We start from the raw sequence: 17199 nt of genomic DNA on the forward strand, positions 1-17199 counted from the left end.
TCTTATGTATCCCTTTCTTGATGATTCCCAACATTCTGTTTGCCTTTTTGACTGCCGCTGCACATTGAGTGTATGATTTCAGGGAACTATCCACAATGACTCCAAGATCTTCCTTGCGTGTTAACAGCTAATTTAGACCTCATCATTGTGTATGTATAGTTAGAATTATGTTTTCCAATGTGCATTACTTTGCATTTATCAACATTAAATTTCATCTGCCATTTTGTTGCCCAGTCACTCAGTTTGGTGAGATCCGTTTGTAGCTCTTTGCAGTCTGCCAGGGAATTAACTATCTTGAGTAGTTTTGTAACATCTGCAGATTTTGCCACCTCACTGTTTACCTCTTTTTCCAGATCATTTATGAATATGTTGAATAGGACTGGTCCCAGTACAGACCCCTGGCGGACATCACTATTTACCTCTCTTCATTCTGAAAACTGACCATTTATTCCTATTGTTTGTTTCCTATCTTTTAACCAGTTACCAATCTATAAGAGAACCATCTCTCTTATCCCATGACTGCTTATTTTGCTTGAGAGTCTTTGGTGAGGTACCTTGTCAAAGGCTTTCTGAACATCTAAATACACTATATCCACTGGATCTCCTTTGTCCGCATGCTTGTTGACCCCCTCAAAGAATTCTGGTAGATTGGTGAGGCATGATTTCACTTTACAGAAAACATGTTGACTATTTTCCAACAAATCATGTTCATCTATGTGTCTGACAATTTTGTTCTTTACGATAGTTTCAACCAATTTGACCACTACTGAAGTGCAGCCTAGCCTAACCAAAAGAAGGTTGAGGGGAGATATGATTGCTCTCTATAAATACATCTGAGGAATAGATACCAGTGAGGGAGAAGAGTTATTTGAGTATCATTGCTGACACAAGAACAAATGGATATAAACTGGCCATCAACAAGTATAGGCTTGAAATTAGGTGACGGTTTCTAACCATCAGAGGAGTGAAGTTCTGGAACTGTTTTCCAAGGGGAGCAGCGAGGACAAAAAAACCTAACTTGCTTCAAGACTGAGCTTGCTAAGTTTATGGAGGGATATGATGAGACTGCCTGCAATAGCATGTGGCCCATTGGCGACTGCCAGTAGCAAAAATCCCCAATGGCTGGAGAAAGGACGCTAGATAGGGAGGGCTCTGAGTTATTATAGAGAATTCTGTCCCAGCTGTCTGCCTGATGGGTCTTTTCCATATGCTCAGGGTCTAACTGATCACCACATTTTGGATCGGGAAAGAATTTTCTCCTGGGTCAGACTGGCAGAGACTCTGGGGCTTTTTCACCTTCCTCTGCAACATGTGGCTTGAGTCACTTGCAGGTTTAAACTAGAGTAAATGATGTATTTTCTCTAACTTTAAGTCTTTAAACCATGATTTGAGGATTTCAGTAACTCAGCCAAAAGTTAGGGATCTATTACAGGAGCGAGTGGATGAAGTTCTGTGGCCTGCAATCTGCAGGAGGTCAGACTAGATCAGAGGTTGGCAACCTTTCAGAAGTGTTGTGCGGAGTCTTCATTTATTCACTCTAATTTAAGGTTTCGTGTGCCAGTAAATACATTTTAACGTTTTTAGAAGGTCTCTTTCTCTAAGTCTATAATATATAACTAAACTATTGTTGTATGTAAAGTAAGTAAGTTTTTAAAAATGTTTGAGAAGCTTCATTTAAAATTAAATTAAAATGCAGAGCCTCCCTGGCTGGTGGCCAGGACCCGGGCAGTGTGAATGCCGCTGAAATTCAGCTCACGTGCCGCCTTCGGCACACATGCCATAGGTTGCCTACCTCTGGACTAGATGATCATGATGATCCCTTCTGGCCTTAAAATCTATGAGTCTGATAGAGGGCTCATGTGACTTTGTGATAGTAATTGAGCCCTTCTCATGAATGCAATCAGAAATGCTTGGCAGAATCTATTTGCGCTTGTGCGCTTTCTGAAGGAAAGGGATGAAGGAAGGAAAACAGCACAGTTAACTAGTCCTATCAAAAATATTCCCAGTATACCCTCCAAAGGGGAGAAGAAATGATGCAATGGAAAAGAAATTTTTTCACAACATTCTTATGGTCTTGCTACTCTGTGGGCAGAATAGAAGTCCTTAACTGAGGCTCTTTCTCTCAGCTGCACAGTGTGTTGGGAACATACCATGCTGAATTACTGAAATAAAAAGGGACAAGTAGAGAATAGGGACAGAAAGAACAGTGTATCCAGCCACTAAGATCATCTCCAAAATACCTCTGTCCCATCACATATATGAGTCAATGTATTCCTTAATTGTGCAACACAAGACTTTAAATATTGTGGCAGCAGCCACCAGCAGTAGATCACTGTGTAGAAAGGTCTCTGCAATCTGGCACGATCTACATTTCAAACTAATCAGAGATTCTACCTTCCAAGTTTAACAGAAATAGCAAGTGCTCCATCTTCAGCAATAATCTGTGGTTTTTAAATGCCCTGTCTCCAAACCGAAAGTTTTAAAAAGATCATTTCCTGAATAAAATGATTCAGAAAATGTTGTATTTTGTGTCTCAGTTTTCTCAGGGTCTGTCTTTTTATTTGTCTTTTTGTACAGCACAGAGCAAGTTGTCAATGCTTAGCAAGTAATAATAATTAATACTGGCAGTATCCTTGAAAATAAAGCGGAGAAGATATAAAGAGCAAGCTTCATGCTAATTAATTCTGATCGTTTTGTTTTCAGTTCATCAGAAGATTTTGAATAGGCAACATCCTGCCTGAAATGTCCCCAATGAAAACACACGGTATGACCAAGACTTTGCAGTAGATGAACACAAACTCCTTACTTATTTTCTTTTCAATCTACAGGCAGACTTGGCAAACCAGTATATTAAAACTGGAGTGAAGAATGTTGGCACTGTATTCCTTATGACCGATGCCCAGGTAGCTGATGAAAGGTTCTTAGTGCTGGTAAATGACTTGTTAGCTTCAGGTATGCATCTCATTGACTTTATTTCCATTCTCCGTTCCCATGTAAATGTGCACGTAGTAAAGTCTGCAGCTGTTCCATGGAAAAGATTCTAACATTTGCTAAAAATGACAACTAAACAAAGTAAGCTACACAATTTGTAAATTAACCCACAAGGAAGAAAGCAGTGCTCAGGTCGTCTTAGCGGAGGAGTCCACCAGCTAGTAGATTTTGGCCTTCTCAGACATCTATGACCCAGTCAGTTAGTTTGCGCCCTACTTTCATAGCTCTTTAATTCTACTTATGCTTGTTAAGTCACTTCTGTGTGGGGCAATGTGCTAGTGGAGTGTGGAGTCAGAGGAAGTGTTTCATTGAAGGATGTGCAGTGTCCATCCCAATGAGAGGCAGTTTAGTCGTATGACATAATTCCCACTAGTCCTAGTTACAGACTTCACTGTTTGTCAGAACTGGGTGACTAATGCAAAGCCATTGAAAGACCATGTGTTCAAATGTCAGATAGCTGTTCAGTCCAATCACGTTCCTTTCTTGTTAATTTTTTTAGACACATTTGTGTGTCTGGGTTTTGTGTGCTTGGAGAATAGCTGTTCTTCCCATGAATACCCCGATTTCTATGCAGACCATGACATTTGCATGTGAATTCAGCATTTGCATTTCACCTCACTCCCAGTTAGCTTAGCAGGACACAGAAGCAAAACAGTGGACTGAGATGACCAGTGATACACCACAAATTTAGTGAATAACCATGAGTTGACATAGAATATTAGTATTGCATTCATTGCTGAAGCGAAGTTTGTGAACAGCCCACTGGCTGAAGTATGTTCATATTGTGTTCAAACAATCTGAACAGCAAATGAATTTGAAGATGCCAGAGACTGTGTGTGGATAGTTCCTAACCAGGAAGAGGGTTTTAATTTGCTGGGTAAATTGTGTGTTGTGTGTAGTTCCCCCAGCAACCCCATGTGCTGCCCACCTGCGGGGCCAACATGAGCATTCACCAGCTCTAATTACAGCACTGTAGGTGCCTGTCAGCATGGAGGAGGCCCACACAGCCTCTTTTATAGTTTTCTGTTTCCCTTCCGGTCACCAGAGGGCTGCTCGTTTGCTTCTGTGGGTCTGCTCTTAAATGAAGACATGATCTTATTGAGAGCAAGTCAGAGCTAGCTGATCAGTGAGGACTTTAATGGGGTGGTATAATGGGCTTATGAGGTCCTCTGGCTCCTTATATGAAATTATTTTTATTTGCTTAGAAGGACCCATGAGACCAGACCTCCCTCTCCATCAGCCCCAGGTAGGGTGGAGGGGGGTCCTTCTGCCATTCACCATCTGTCTAAGGTGGCGATCTTGATTCTATCCCCCTTCTCCTTTTCTCCCTTTGCTTGCCCATGTCTGTTTCACCCTTCCTTGCTAAAAATGGGGGAGGATAGGTGAGGAAGGGCAGGTGATGTGGCCATCCACTGGAAGTACATAGAAGGAAGAGGAAGGCCTGGTGCTTTCCTGCTTATTCTCTGCCTTAGTCAAAGTGGAGCTTTCTTTGTCTTCCTTTTGAGTGTGTGTGTGTTTGTCTTTCTGTCTTTATACATGTATGAGAAAGCTGCCTGCGATCCTGGAGATGGTTATGACCAAGGAGGGCCAAGCTACCTAAGGGTGTGGGGGTGTCATTCCCAGCACAGATCAGCGCCGCCCAGAGGGAGGGGCAAGTGGGGCAATTTGCCCCAGGCCCCTAGGGGCCCCCATGAGAATATAGTATTCTATAGTATTGCAACTTTTTTTAATGGAAGAGGCCCCTGGAATTGCTTTGCTCCTGGCCCCCTGAATCCTCTGGGCAGCCCTGGCTCAGATAGACATACCCACACCAACTTTGATCAAGCTAATGTGCTAAAAATAACAGTGTAGCCACAGAGGCATGAGTGGAGGGAGGGGCTAGCCCCTCCCCAAATACAATCCTGGCTGGGAGACCCTAGGTACCTGCTCGGGTGGCTGGCCCATCCTGGCGCATGCACTACAGCAGCAGCTAAACTTCTATTTCTAGCACACTATTCAATGAGATCTAGTGCAGATATACATCCAGCTCGAAGTGTATACAGGCAGTCCTCGACTTTACAACGTTCGACGTACGATGAACGGCACTTATGATGCCCTGATTCACAATTGGTTTCAACTTCACGATGCTTGGTCCTGCGATAGAGTGGAGTGACGTTCTGAGTTACGACGTTTCAACTTACGACACAATTTTCAGGAACTGATTGTGTCATTCGTCGGAGGACTACCTGTACTTAACCTTTCCTCCCCTCTGGTCCATGGTTATGTGTCACTGTCTTAGAAGGCCTGCTGACCCCAGTGACTGGAGAAGGGGTAGATCCTGTTTCTGTGGCATTAGGATGATATTACATTTGCTTTTGAAGGCCTGTATTTCCCCAGAGTTACCTCATGTGGTAATGGGGATGCAGGGGTATCCCCTTTTCTAGGTACAAGGAAATACCTTGATATCTCAGACCCCATGAGGCTAGGGCTGCCAACTTTATAATCGCACAAAACCAAACACCCCTGCCCTGCCCTTGCCCTGCCCCTTCCCCGAGGCCCTGCTCCTGCCCCACCCCTTCTCTGAGGCTGGGTGTGTGGGCTCTGGAGTGGGGCCGGAGATGAGGGATTTGGGGTGCAGGAGGGGGCTCAGGGCTGGGGTAGGGGGTTGAGGTGCGGGAGGGGGTACGGGCTCCAGAAGGGAGTTTGGGTGCAGAAGGGGACTCAGGACCAGGGTTGAGGTGCAGGGTGTGGGCTCCGGGGAGCTCAGGGCAGGGGTAGGTGGTTTGGGTGTGAGATGCGGGCTCTGGGAGGAAGTTAGGATGCGGGAGGGGGTTCCAACCTGGGGCAAGGGGTTGGGATGGGTGTGTGGGCTCCAGCCGGGTGACGCTTACCTCAGGCAGCTACCAGTCAGAGGTGCAGCAGGGCTAAGGCAGGCTTCCTGCCTACCCTGGCTCTGCGCTGCTTCCAGAAGTGACTGGCATGTCCGTCTCCTAGGCGCAGGTGCGGCAAGGCAGCTCTGCACGGTGTGCACTGCATGTGCTCACAGGCACTGCCACCACAGCTCCTATTGGCCATGGTTTCTAGCCAGTGGGAGCTGCGCAGCCAGCGCTCAGGGCCGGGGCAACGTGCAGCGCTTCCCTGATCACACTTGTGCCTTGGAACCACAGGGACATGCCAGCAGCTTCCAGGAGCTGCACGGAGTCAGCCTTAGCCCTGCTGCTCCGCTGCCTGGACGTTTAATGGCCCGGTCAGCGGTGCTGACCAGAGCCACCAGGGTCTCTTTTCGACCTGCCATTCTGGTTGAAAACCGGACACCTGGCAACCTTAAATGAGGCAATAACTGTAGGTAACTTGTGACTTTTCATGGCAATGTCTGTAGCAGCTCAGTGGGAAAGGATGTCTTCTGATTGGTTGACTTGGCTGCTTGCTTCTAATTGGTTGCATGTTTTATGTATGTTTGTTTTATTTGTTGTATTTATCATCATAACTTAATAAAGAGGAGTAACATTTTGCTGGTTTCTGATCACCTGCTGTTTCCCCTCTCAGTTAATACCAAATAAAGCTCAGATTTTATCTGATAAGATAATGATCATTTCAGTCCAGACAGGGGTCAGAAGGAGATAAATTAGGGAGTAGTAAAGTAAGGAATCCCTACAATTCTATTTGCATGCATACATTGTTGACAATTAACTGAATGTACCATTAACTTTTTAACCATAGTGATCTGTCATTTATTTGAATACAGCTGCAGATGGCATTTTTGAAGAGCCGCGGAACTTGCCTATGTAACAAATTACTTTGCAAAACTGAAATGATTCACTGTTGCATAAGGCATATTGGGGATTAGATTTACTGAAATCTAAATAGTAGAGTAAATCAGAAAGCAAATCATTTGCTATACCCTGATTCTGAGATTAGAAAGTACTTTCAATTTCTGCTTGTTTTAAGGTTGTGGGAATGTTGGTTTAATTAATTGCCAGTAAATCAGCTGTTCCTGGGCAGATGTGGCCTACTCCTATATCATCTCCAATCTGATGAGAGGCTTGCTTGGATCTGTGCTATGGAATCCAGTGCCCTAGTCTGTATGAGAGCTCTGCTCCACACGTGACTTATACCATCAAGGTAAAAATTCCAGTTTGCCTGTTAGTTTGTAAAAGTGTGATCCTGTTTTTCCCAGGTGAAATTCCTGATCTTTTCCCTGATGATGAAGTTGAAAACATCATCAGCAGTGTGAGAAATGAAGTCAAAAGCCAAGGACTGGTGGACACCAGGGAAACCTGCTGGAAATTCTTCATAGACCGCGTTCGACGACAGCTAAAGGTAAGACTATTCCCAGGAGACTTCGCATCCCTACCCTCGGGCTCAATGCAGGGGTAACCCTACAGAATGAAATTCCATGGCCTGTATATACAAGCCGTCAGACTAGGTGATCTAATAGTCCCTTCTGGCCTTAAAGTCTATGAATACCTGAATTGTCCAACATCACCAAACAGCACTTCAATTGAAGGAACATACGACCTCTGATCATTGCACCCATACTTTTGTATAGTAATATGATGATTAGGAATTGCTGTCCACTATTTTTAACATATTGAACTAGTAAGAAGACAAACAGTGACTTATAACATTTTCTTAAACATATATATTTTTTTACATTTCTCCATATTTACTTAAACACAATCTCTCACTCCCCCAAAATGGTGATTTTTCCCCACAGACCTCTGCTAAAATACCATAGACCTTTCCTTTTTTTAGGTGGTACATTGGGATTTTAGCCCTGGAGTCACATGGCTAAATCCTTGACTGCTTCTTGGAAAATCAAGGCCAAGGAGTCCATCTTAACCACATGTAAGCCTGGTAACTTGATGCTTTGCAGCTATGAGAACTCAAATCAGTTGTCTTCAATCATGAGAGTCGTGGCATCTAGCCTAGAGATGAGTTTTGATATTTCAGTGCTAAAGTGTTGCTTCTACCTACAGCACAACTTCTCAAATCTGGAAGGTCTTATAAATAAAGAGACCCCAGTCTGACATGGGGGGTGGGGTGGGAATCTTATATTCATTTTGAGACTCTTTGGGTTTTAATGTCCCTAGGTTTCTTATTTGATTGGGATGTAGAATTGCATAGGAAAATTACTCCTGCTAGAGTATCAGGTAACTTCCTTAACCTTTGTGCCTTCCAGTTGGACATTAGGTCATCATACAATAAATCCAATTATTACCCAATAGGAAGGCTTCTTTCTTTTTTTTATTAATTTGTTTCACTCCAACTCATTATCACTTTACATCTGCAGAGGTTGCATCAGTGCCAAACATTGTTATTGTCCGGAGGAGCGAGTCTTTTCCTTGTCAGGATGAGGCTACCCTTACATTACAAGTGTGATATTGACTTTGCTACAACTAAACAAACACACTCAGCATTTCACACTGCATCCTGCGGTAGGAGACATGGTTCCTGAGAAGTTGCAGAAGATCTTTTGGAAATATACCTAATTTTGGGTATAGCTTTGTTTAAGCTATCAGACTTGGAGAGGACAGGTGGTAGAAGCACTGGGAGCTCAGGGGATCCTAGAACATGCACAGCACAGAGACATGCCGCTGGAAGCTCACTCACATGTTATTTGAACTTGCTAAAATACATAAAAAACAGTTTGAAGACTTGCCAAAGGGTGGGCCCTCCTAGTTGCCAGAGAAAGCACTGTGGGATAAGGAGCTAAGCGGCAGCAGGAAGTTGAAAGCAAGCACACCTCTTGCAGGAACTACTCAATGCCCCACTTCCTGTTGAGACTCACTCTGTGTCACTCCACACACAAACTCTCTGGGGTGGGGACTGTGTCTTTTGCTAGGTGTTTGCACCACACCTGATGCAATAAAACCTCCATCTCAGCTTGGGCCATCTGGTGCTTCTGCAGAAACAGTCATAGTAATAAATAATAATAATGATACCACCACCAGGTAGCAGCAGTAGAGAGTGAGACAGAGAACACAGCCAGGCTAGAGTACAGCAGCATCCCTAGGGCAATGAAACAGGGCTGGGAGTGAGGAGCTTCCTGACATGTGTTGGTGTAAACCAGCTCCTTGGCTGTATTGTACCATTGTGCTTGTGTCTGAGTCACGTGCTCAGGGAGGTGCTTGAGAACTGGGCACCCAGCTTGTCAGTGGCAGCTGTGCATGTAGGCTCGATCCAGTGGGTTGGGGAGAGGAAAGGGGATTATCAGAGAGCTCGTAGATGCCTGAGGGCCAGCCCGAGCCCCTCTGCAATGTGAAGCTCCTGACAGGCAGCATCAAATAGTGCCACTGCTTGAGGTCTTTAACTGCCCCTAGTGCAGGGTTGCTATGGTAGAGCATATCTCCAGGGCCCCCTCTCCCAGACACGTCCCCTAGGCTAGGAAAGTGGGAGGTAGAGGAACAGCTGCACCAACAGAATGTTCCCCTCTGGTACAGGAATCTATGCGGGGCATCTGTGGCAGGGTTATGGCTCCTTTGGGCCACCTGAATCCCCTCATGACCAGTGCCCCGCACTGGAAATGTACCCTATGGTCAAAGGATAGGTGGATTTTCCACGAAGGGAGGATTGTTTTGATTCATTGAGACTTGGTTCCTTGCTTCCATTTCCTTGTTCTTTCTCATTAACAACATGATAGGGAACAGCTGTTCTGGGGTCAGCTGTTAAGTGTTGCCAAATTCTTTACTGCATTTAATAATGGAAACCCATGCTCTGTGTAATAAGCCAAGAAGCAGACTATAGTATGCATTGTACACCAAGTGTCACAGGTTTGATCAGCACAGGAGTGGATCTCAGACCGAGCAGCAGACTGGAAGAGAGCAAATGTCAATATGTACAGCCATTTTGCCTCCCCCCACTCAGGGCCTATGCATACAGCATCTAGCGCAGTGGGGTTCTGGCCTATCACTAGGGCTCCTACGATCATACAAATATTTAACAACAACAACAACAGTAATTAATAATGGAGCATAGCTTGGCAGTACCTGAGGGTTGGGGCCCGGAGCTTTACCTGGCACACAGAGAGTAACACAGACAAATGCCAGAGGCTATATGCCTAAATCTAAGGCTGTAGAAAGAACAGTTTGTTGGTGTTATTTTGAAGTAGTGGGTGATCATTTTATTAAAGACTGGATTTCATAGCCTCAGATAGACACATATAGGATCTTGGAGCATGTACTGCTCTGTGCATGAGAGACAGAGTTTGTAAAAGCCAGTTAGATGAGAATACTCAGTAAGCCATACTAGATAAAGGGCCTGATTTTCCTTGATGCTAAGGCCCCTTTCCACCACTCCACACCCTAGGTCTACAGCTATTTACAGCCGTTTCAAGGCCCCTTTATGCTGCCAGAGTGGTGTATAAATGAGAGCCAGGCCCTATATATGCAGCATTGAGTAACAGTGAAAGTTTGCTAGGTTCCACCAGCAGGGTGATTCTGGCCCATTTGTAACCATAGTGTAATCCACAACTCCTGGGTGTGGTGCTCTGTCCCCTCTAGTGACACTGAGACCACTTAGAGATTAGTGAGTCTGCTTTACAGCCTTAGCTACCAGACATATGGCTTTTAGCTCATGCAATAGATGCTCATGCATTTAACTCCCGAGGTCCCAGGTTCAATCCTGCCCGCCGACAACTGGGGTCTGTTGGCATTAAAACAGCAGCACTTCAGGGGAGCAGTTTGTTTTTATTTCAGAGAGAAAGGAGTGCTGGCTGTTCGGTTATGTTGTTTTATGTGGAATTTCCAACTGCAGACGCACCGGCCCAAGATGTAAAGGCTTAAAGCTCAAAAGATCATTCTGGGTGCGGCTCTTGATCTTACTCTGAAATCCTCCTGGGGAGTCATTCTCCCAACAGGGAAAACCAAAAACTGCAGCTATGTTGGGTGCCTCCCCGCCTGCTGCCCTGCCTCTTTTTACTCCTCAGGTCGCTCTTTGTTTCTCACCCGTTGGTAACAAGCTGAGAGTTCGCAGCAGGAAATTCCCAGCTGTGGTGAACTGCACAGCGATAGACTGGTTCCACGAGTGGCCTCAAGAGGCATTGGAGTCTGTCAGCCTGCGCTTCCTGCAAGAAACTGAGAACATTGAGGTGAGGTTCCATCAGAGGTAACCCCCGCTGACTCTGCAGCTCTTGGTCTGTCAGCTGCAAGTCCTTCCAGCCCAAGATGGACCCTGAGTGCCCCAGTGCACTCACCGTGATCTCATCAGCTAGTCATGAGCTGCTGTAGCCTTGGCTTCATTCGCAGAAGTGAGAAGCTGCTGCATCCAAGCCCAGCCTGAAGTCCTCTGCAAGAGAGGGCTGTAACTCAGTCACAGTGGTGCAGTCAGCACCCAGCTTCCGCAGCAACCTGCTATTACCGTAAGCAGTACATTCAGACTGCATTCCAAGTAATGTTGCAGCAGAGCCTCTGAGACAGCTTTACACACACACCCACACACACACACATCCTTCAGGTGTCAGGATTGCGTTGGTGGCTCAGGTAGTGTAAACTGAGGTTTACAAATCAATCTGGACATTAGCCAGAGTGGGTTCCTTTCTGCTGATACTTGCATAATTATTCCTCGCAATATACTTCTTTTGCTGCATATGTGTCTGAGAATTTTTAGGTATTCTCAAGAGCAAATACATTTGAAGCTCAGTTTGACGTCTACTTAATACTCAACTAACAGCTAAATGGATTTATTCATTTAGCTTTTCTGCATAGTATTTAGTTGAGTTATATTGTCTAGAACGTCTCTTTTAATGAGCATGTATTTTCCTGTCTCTACAGAACTGTTCTTATTTAATTGGTAAAAGAGAGTTGTTATACAGAAATGAATGGTATAAAAATTCCTCAGTACAGTATGTTCAAACGTTGAGCACAAGTAACAGCAAATGGAGAAATTCTAGAGAGAGTAAATTAAGGAAGAGCTCAAATGAGATGCTACACAGTCAATTGTGCTGTAGTAGAAGGCAATGATTAATAGACTTCCTTACTTTTTGTTTTGTTTAAAATATCATCTTTCATTTCAGCTTTCAGTGAAAGTCTCAATAAGCAAGTTTATGGCCTATGTCCATACAAGTGTCAATGAGATGTCCCGGTCTTATCTGAGCAATGAACGTCGCTATAACTACACCACACCCAAGTCATTCCTCGAGCAAATCAAGCTCTACCAAAATTTGTTATTTAAAAAAGGCAAGGAGCTGACAGCAAAAATGGAGCGACTGGAGAATGGCCTGCAGAAACTCAACAGCACATCTGCACAGGTGAGAAGACCCTTCCCTTGTCTCTGGTCTGAATGCTGATTTGTTTAGTTGTTTCTCACCTCAGTGCATGCTATGCTCCAGTTTGGAAGAAAAACTGCAAATTAAAAGTGGGATGCAGGTAGTGAATGTCTGTTCTGGATCCTGGCTTTAGAATCCCCACCTCTCCCGTCCAGGGCTTGGGCTCAATTCTCAGATGAGACAAGCTTCTATTCCAGGGGTAGGCAACCTATGGCACGTGTACTGAAGGCAGCATGTGAGCTGATTTTCAGTGGCACTCACACTGCCCGGGTCCCGGCCACTGATCCGGGGGGCTCTGCATTTTAATTTAATTTTAAATGAAGCTTCTTAAACATTTTAAAAACCTTATTTACTTTACATACAACAATAGTTTAGTTATATATTATAGATCTATAGAAAGAGACCTTCTAAAAATGTTATAACATTTTTAGAAGGTCTCTTTCTATAGATCTATAATATATAACTCAGCATACCAGACTCAGCAGAAGACTCAGCACACCACTTCTGAAAGTTTGCTGACCCCTGTTCTATTCCATGCGGAGGGATGTGAGGGGGGGGAAGAGGGAGAGTGAGGGTGTGTGTGTGTGTAAAGCCAGCTGCTGTGGTTCTAAACTAATCACTGCACAAGCAGAGAATCAAGTAGAGATCAATTTGATAAGTAGGTTTATGTAATTATGGTAATTGTTTCTCAGCTACACGTAATATAGTATCTTTGCATAGTCTGGGCCAGAGTGAGACCTGGAGTAAGGTCAAGGGAGCCGAATTCAATGATTTTGCAACTGCTTACACCAGATCTGCATCTGTACAGCTTCAGCTACACATTGTGTCTTGTCATACTGCCATGGATGTGTGATAAAAATGGATAATGATGGGATCATTTTCCCTTACAAATCAGGATACATATTTTTAAGAAGCCCTAGTTAATGAGCATTCCTGAATAACCCAGTAGACTGAAATCCACTTGTAAAGAACCTAGCTGGATAAACTGCTAACATGATGACTGGCTGTATATTGTTCTGGGTATTTGGCAACTCTCTCGACTCTGCAGAAATTGGCACTGCATTTCAATCAAATGCCCAGTGTTCCTTTGGAACCATTTCATCATCAGTTCTATCTTTCTTGCTAAATCCCTCCCACCCACCCTGTTTTACACTTCATTATAATCATAGATCCATAGGGTTAGAAGGGACCACAAGGGTCATCTAGTTTAACCCCCTGCCAAAATGCAGGATTTGTTGTGACTAAACCATCCAAGACAGATGGCTCCTCCTTTTGAAAACCTCCAGTGAAGGAGCTTCCATCACTCCCCTACACAGTCTGTTCCATTGTCCTACTGTTCTTACAGTTAGGAAGTTTTTCCTGAGTTTCAATCTAAATCTACCATTCTGTAGTTTGAACGCATTGCCCCTTGTCCTGTCCTCCGTGGCAAGAGAGAACAACTTTTCTCCTTCTTTTTATGGGAGCTTTTCAAGTATTTGAAGACCACTATCATGTGCCCCCTTAATCTCCTCTTTTCCAAACTAAACTTGCCCAGTGGCTTCAGCCTTTGCTCATATCACTTGCATTCCATCCCTTTGATCATCTTTGGCACTCACCTCTGTAACCTGCCCAGTTTCTCTATATCCTTTCTATACATTGGTGACCAAAGCTGGACACAGTACTGCAGCTGAGGCCTAACCATTGCCGAGTAAAGCTGTACTGTCACCTTCCGTGACTTGCATGCTATGCCTCTGCTAATGCAACCTAAAATTGCATTTTGCATTTTGTGAAGCAGCATCACATTGCTGACTCATGTTGAGGTTGTGATCCTCCACAACTCCTAGATCTTTCTGAGCAGTGCTGCTGCCAAGCCAGTTGTCCCCCATTCTGTATTTCTGCATTTGATTTTTCTTCCCTAAGTGTAGCACATTACATTTGTCTTTCTTGAATTTAATTTTATCTATAGCCCAGTTCTCCAATATATCAAAATCCCTCTGAATTTTAGTTCTATCCTCTAAAATATTGGCAGCCTCCCCATAGCATTATTTAATCTGCCAATATGATCAGTATGTTCTCTATTCCTAAATCCCGATAATTAATAAAGATGTTAAATGACACTGGAACCGGAACAGATCCATGTGGAACCCCACTCGAGACCTCCTTCCAATCTGACATCGTTCCATTAATAGTTACTCATTTTGTGGTTGTTTAACTAAGTATGTATCCACTTAATGGTAGTTTTGCCAAGCCTACATTTCTCCAGCTCACTTATGAGATTGTCATGTGGGACTGTGTCAAAAGCCTTGTTAAACTCCAGGAATATTATGTCCATCACATTTTCCGGGTATTAACCTGGGTAAGGAATCTCTTATTTACTTTTTTGTGCTAAGAAAAATGGGCCCAACTTGATGCCACCCGAACCAGAATGTAGAACGAGGGGAAGAGGGGGATACTGAGAAAACCCCAGTAGGGACCAGCAGGCTTAATCTTTTCCATTTGAACTAACTGAACAATATTGGTAATGGAAGCATTCCCTCTGGTGCCCAATGGAGAATGGAGATTGCTGCAGACAGGCTATGGGCTATATCTTCAGTACTGCTGAGTACCCATAACTGCAAAGGAAGTCAAAGGGAGCTGCGAGCACTCAGCAACTTTTACACATTGGGCCCTATGTGTAGCTTGCTCAATCTGGGGACAAAGCATCTTCTGTAATCTATAGCTTGCAGTTTTTATGACATTTAATGATGGAGAAGATGGCTCCCATCTGTGTTTCTTACTGGCAGCAGACTCTAATACTAAAACAAACACCGAAGCCCCTACTACTTTAGGAACGGTTTCCTAGACGTCTCAGTAGGCATTTATTTACAAGGTCAAACACAATATCAGCAGTGTCCCAGGAGTCTGGGATGAAATGTGAAGCTTGTAATGATCAGCACGGCTTTCTCCTGCCTTCTCTTTTCCTTGCAATTTTTCTGGTGTTGTGGGATAAGCTATCATTAAGCTTGAAGCTGATTTCACATTGGACTAGAATTGAAGCAAGTAGTGATTGTTCATAGAGTTGACTGACATTAAAACCACAGTTTTCAAACTTGGATGTGCAAAATTAAGCACCTAGCTAAAACTGACCTGATTTTCAGAGGTGCTGAGCAGTCACAGCTGCCACTGACTTCAGAACAAGTTCTGGATACTTAACACTGATGACAACCAGTCCACTTATTTAAATGCCTGAAGATGGACGTAGATGCCAACTGCAAGCAGCCTGGTTGGGAAATGTCAGCCTGACCTCAATGGAAATTACATGAGTTCTATTGTGCAGAGTGGACTGCAAGTGCAAAGGGGCAGATGCTCTGTCCCTCTCAAGTGTGTAGTCTGGTGTTTTTTTATTAAATGGGATTTTGAAGGCTTTTTTTTTTTTTAAGCAGGGAAAAAGAATTTTGACATCTATGTAGGGAACAAGCTGTGCCTCAAGGCTAAGGGTGATGGTCCTGATCCACAGAGGGACTTAAGCTTTGTGACACTGAGTGTCCCTCTCCTGGAGTCAGGGAGTTTAGGAGCCTAAGCCGTTTCTTGTGAGAATGAGTTAGGCAGCTGCTTAGTGGCACCCAAAATGGCCAGAAGAGGAGGTGATGGTGCCACCTACATTATCACTTTATCCCAGTGGTAAGATCACTCACCTGAGAGGTGAGACCCCCCTATTCAGATCCTTTCTCCTCCATAGACAGAGGGGGGAATTGAACCTGGATCTCCCCTGTCACAGGTGAGTGCTCTAACCGCTTGGATAAAAGCTATAAATTGGCCACTTGCTTTCTCTGGCCAGATTTTGAATGGGACTTAATCTGCATGGGCTCTGAGCATGCGTACCGGATTGGGCCTCACTGGAGAGCTGGTGCTCCTCTACTGATCCTTCCCCACATTATGGATCGCTCTGGGGCTCATGTGGGAGAGATGCGTCTGGAGACCTAGTGTCAGTCAGCAGTGCACCTGCCCAAAGATGGACACATCAGTGCCAAGAACTTTTACCCTGAAAACTTAGGTGCTGAGTGACTTGTAGATGCCTGCAGAGTTAGGCAGCAGCTGAGCGGGAGTTTTGTGGACCACAGTGGTGCCTAAAATTGGATCTTCAGTGCCAAAGTACCTTTGTGGATCCAGGCCTGTGCTCCCATTCACAACGTAGTTCTCACTGCTCTTGGTGCCTGGCAGTTAATGGCTAGTTAATTATAGGTATTGAATATGTTGTGGCACCTTAGGACATAAATAAATGCGATTTTGGGATGCATCAGGCGTGGTATTTCCAGCAAGGATAAGGAGGTGCTAGTACCGTTATATAAGGCGTTGGTGAGACCCCATCTGGAATACTGTGTGCAGTTCTGGTATCCCATGTTCAAGAAGGATGAATTCAAACTGGAACAGGTTCAGAGACGGGCTACTAGGATGATCCGAGGAATGGAAAAACTGCCTTATGAAAGGAGACTCAAAGAGCTTGGCTTGTTTAGCCTGGCCAAAAGAAGGCTGCGGGGGGATATGCTTGCTCTATATAAATATATCAGGGGGGTTAACGTTAGGGAGGAAGAGGAATTTTTTAAGTTTAGTACTAATGTAGGCACGAGGACGAATGGGTATAAACTGGATATTAGGAAGTTTAGACTTGAAATTAGACGAAGGTTTCTAACCATTAGGGGAGTGAAGTTCTGGAACAGCCTTCCGAGGGAAGTAGTAGGGGCAAAAGACTTTTCTGGCTTTAAGACAAAGCTTGATAAGTATATGGAGGGGATGTTATGATAGGATCGTTAATTTGGGCAATTGATCTTGGATTATCACCAGATAGGTCTGCTCAATGGTCTGCGGGGAGATGTTGGATGGGATGGGAACTGAGTTACTGCAGAGAATTCCTTCTTGGGTGCTGGCTGGTGAGTCTTGCCCACATGCTCAGGGTTTAGCTGATCGCCATATTTGGGGTCGGGAAGGAATTTTCCTCCAGGGCGGAT

The 17199-nt window shown here is 44.4% G+C and overlaps 1 protein-coding gene across 6 annotated transcripts in view; it reads left to right on the plus strand.

Annotated features, from left to right (window-relative positions):
* DNAH9 (dynein axonemal heavy chain 9) overlaps nt 1-17199 on the plus strand; it is a 392319-nt gene that overhangs the window by 178110 nt on the left and 197010 nt on the right. For 5 of the 6 annotated variants that reach the window (XM_050919194.1, XM_050919197.1, XM_050919195.1 and 2 more), the window contains 4 exons: nt 2829-2952; nt 7148-7290; nt 10898-11059; nt 11984-12217. In XM_050919194.1, the coding sequence (XP_050775151.1) occupies nt 2829-2952; nt 7148-7290; nt 10898-11059; nt 11984-12217 (663 nt within the window). The remainder of the gene's footprint in view (nt 1-2828; nt 2953-7147; nt 7291-10897; nt 11060-11983; nt 12218-17199) is intronic. The other variant, XM_050919196.1, reaches the window with a different exon arrangement.

This window comes from Gopherus flavomarginatus, chromosome 12, assembly GCF_025201925.1.
Source record: "Gopherus flavomarginatus isolate rGopFla2 chromosome 12, rGopFla2.mat.asm, whole genome shotgun sequence".
Taxonomy (NCBI): domain Eukaryota; kingdom Metazoa; phylum Chordata; order Testudines; family Testudinidae; genus Gopherus; species Gopherus flavomarginatus.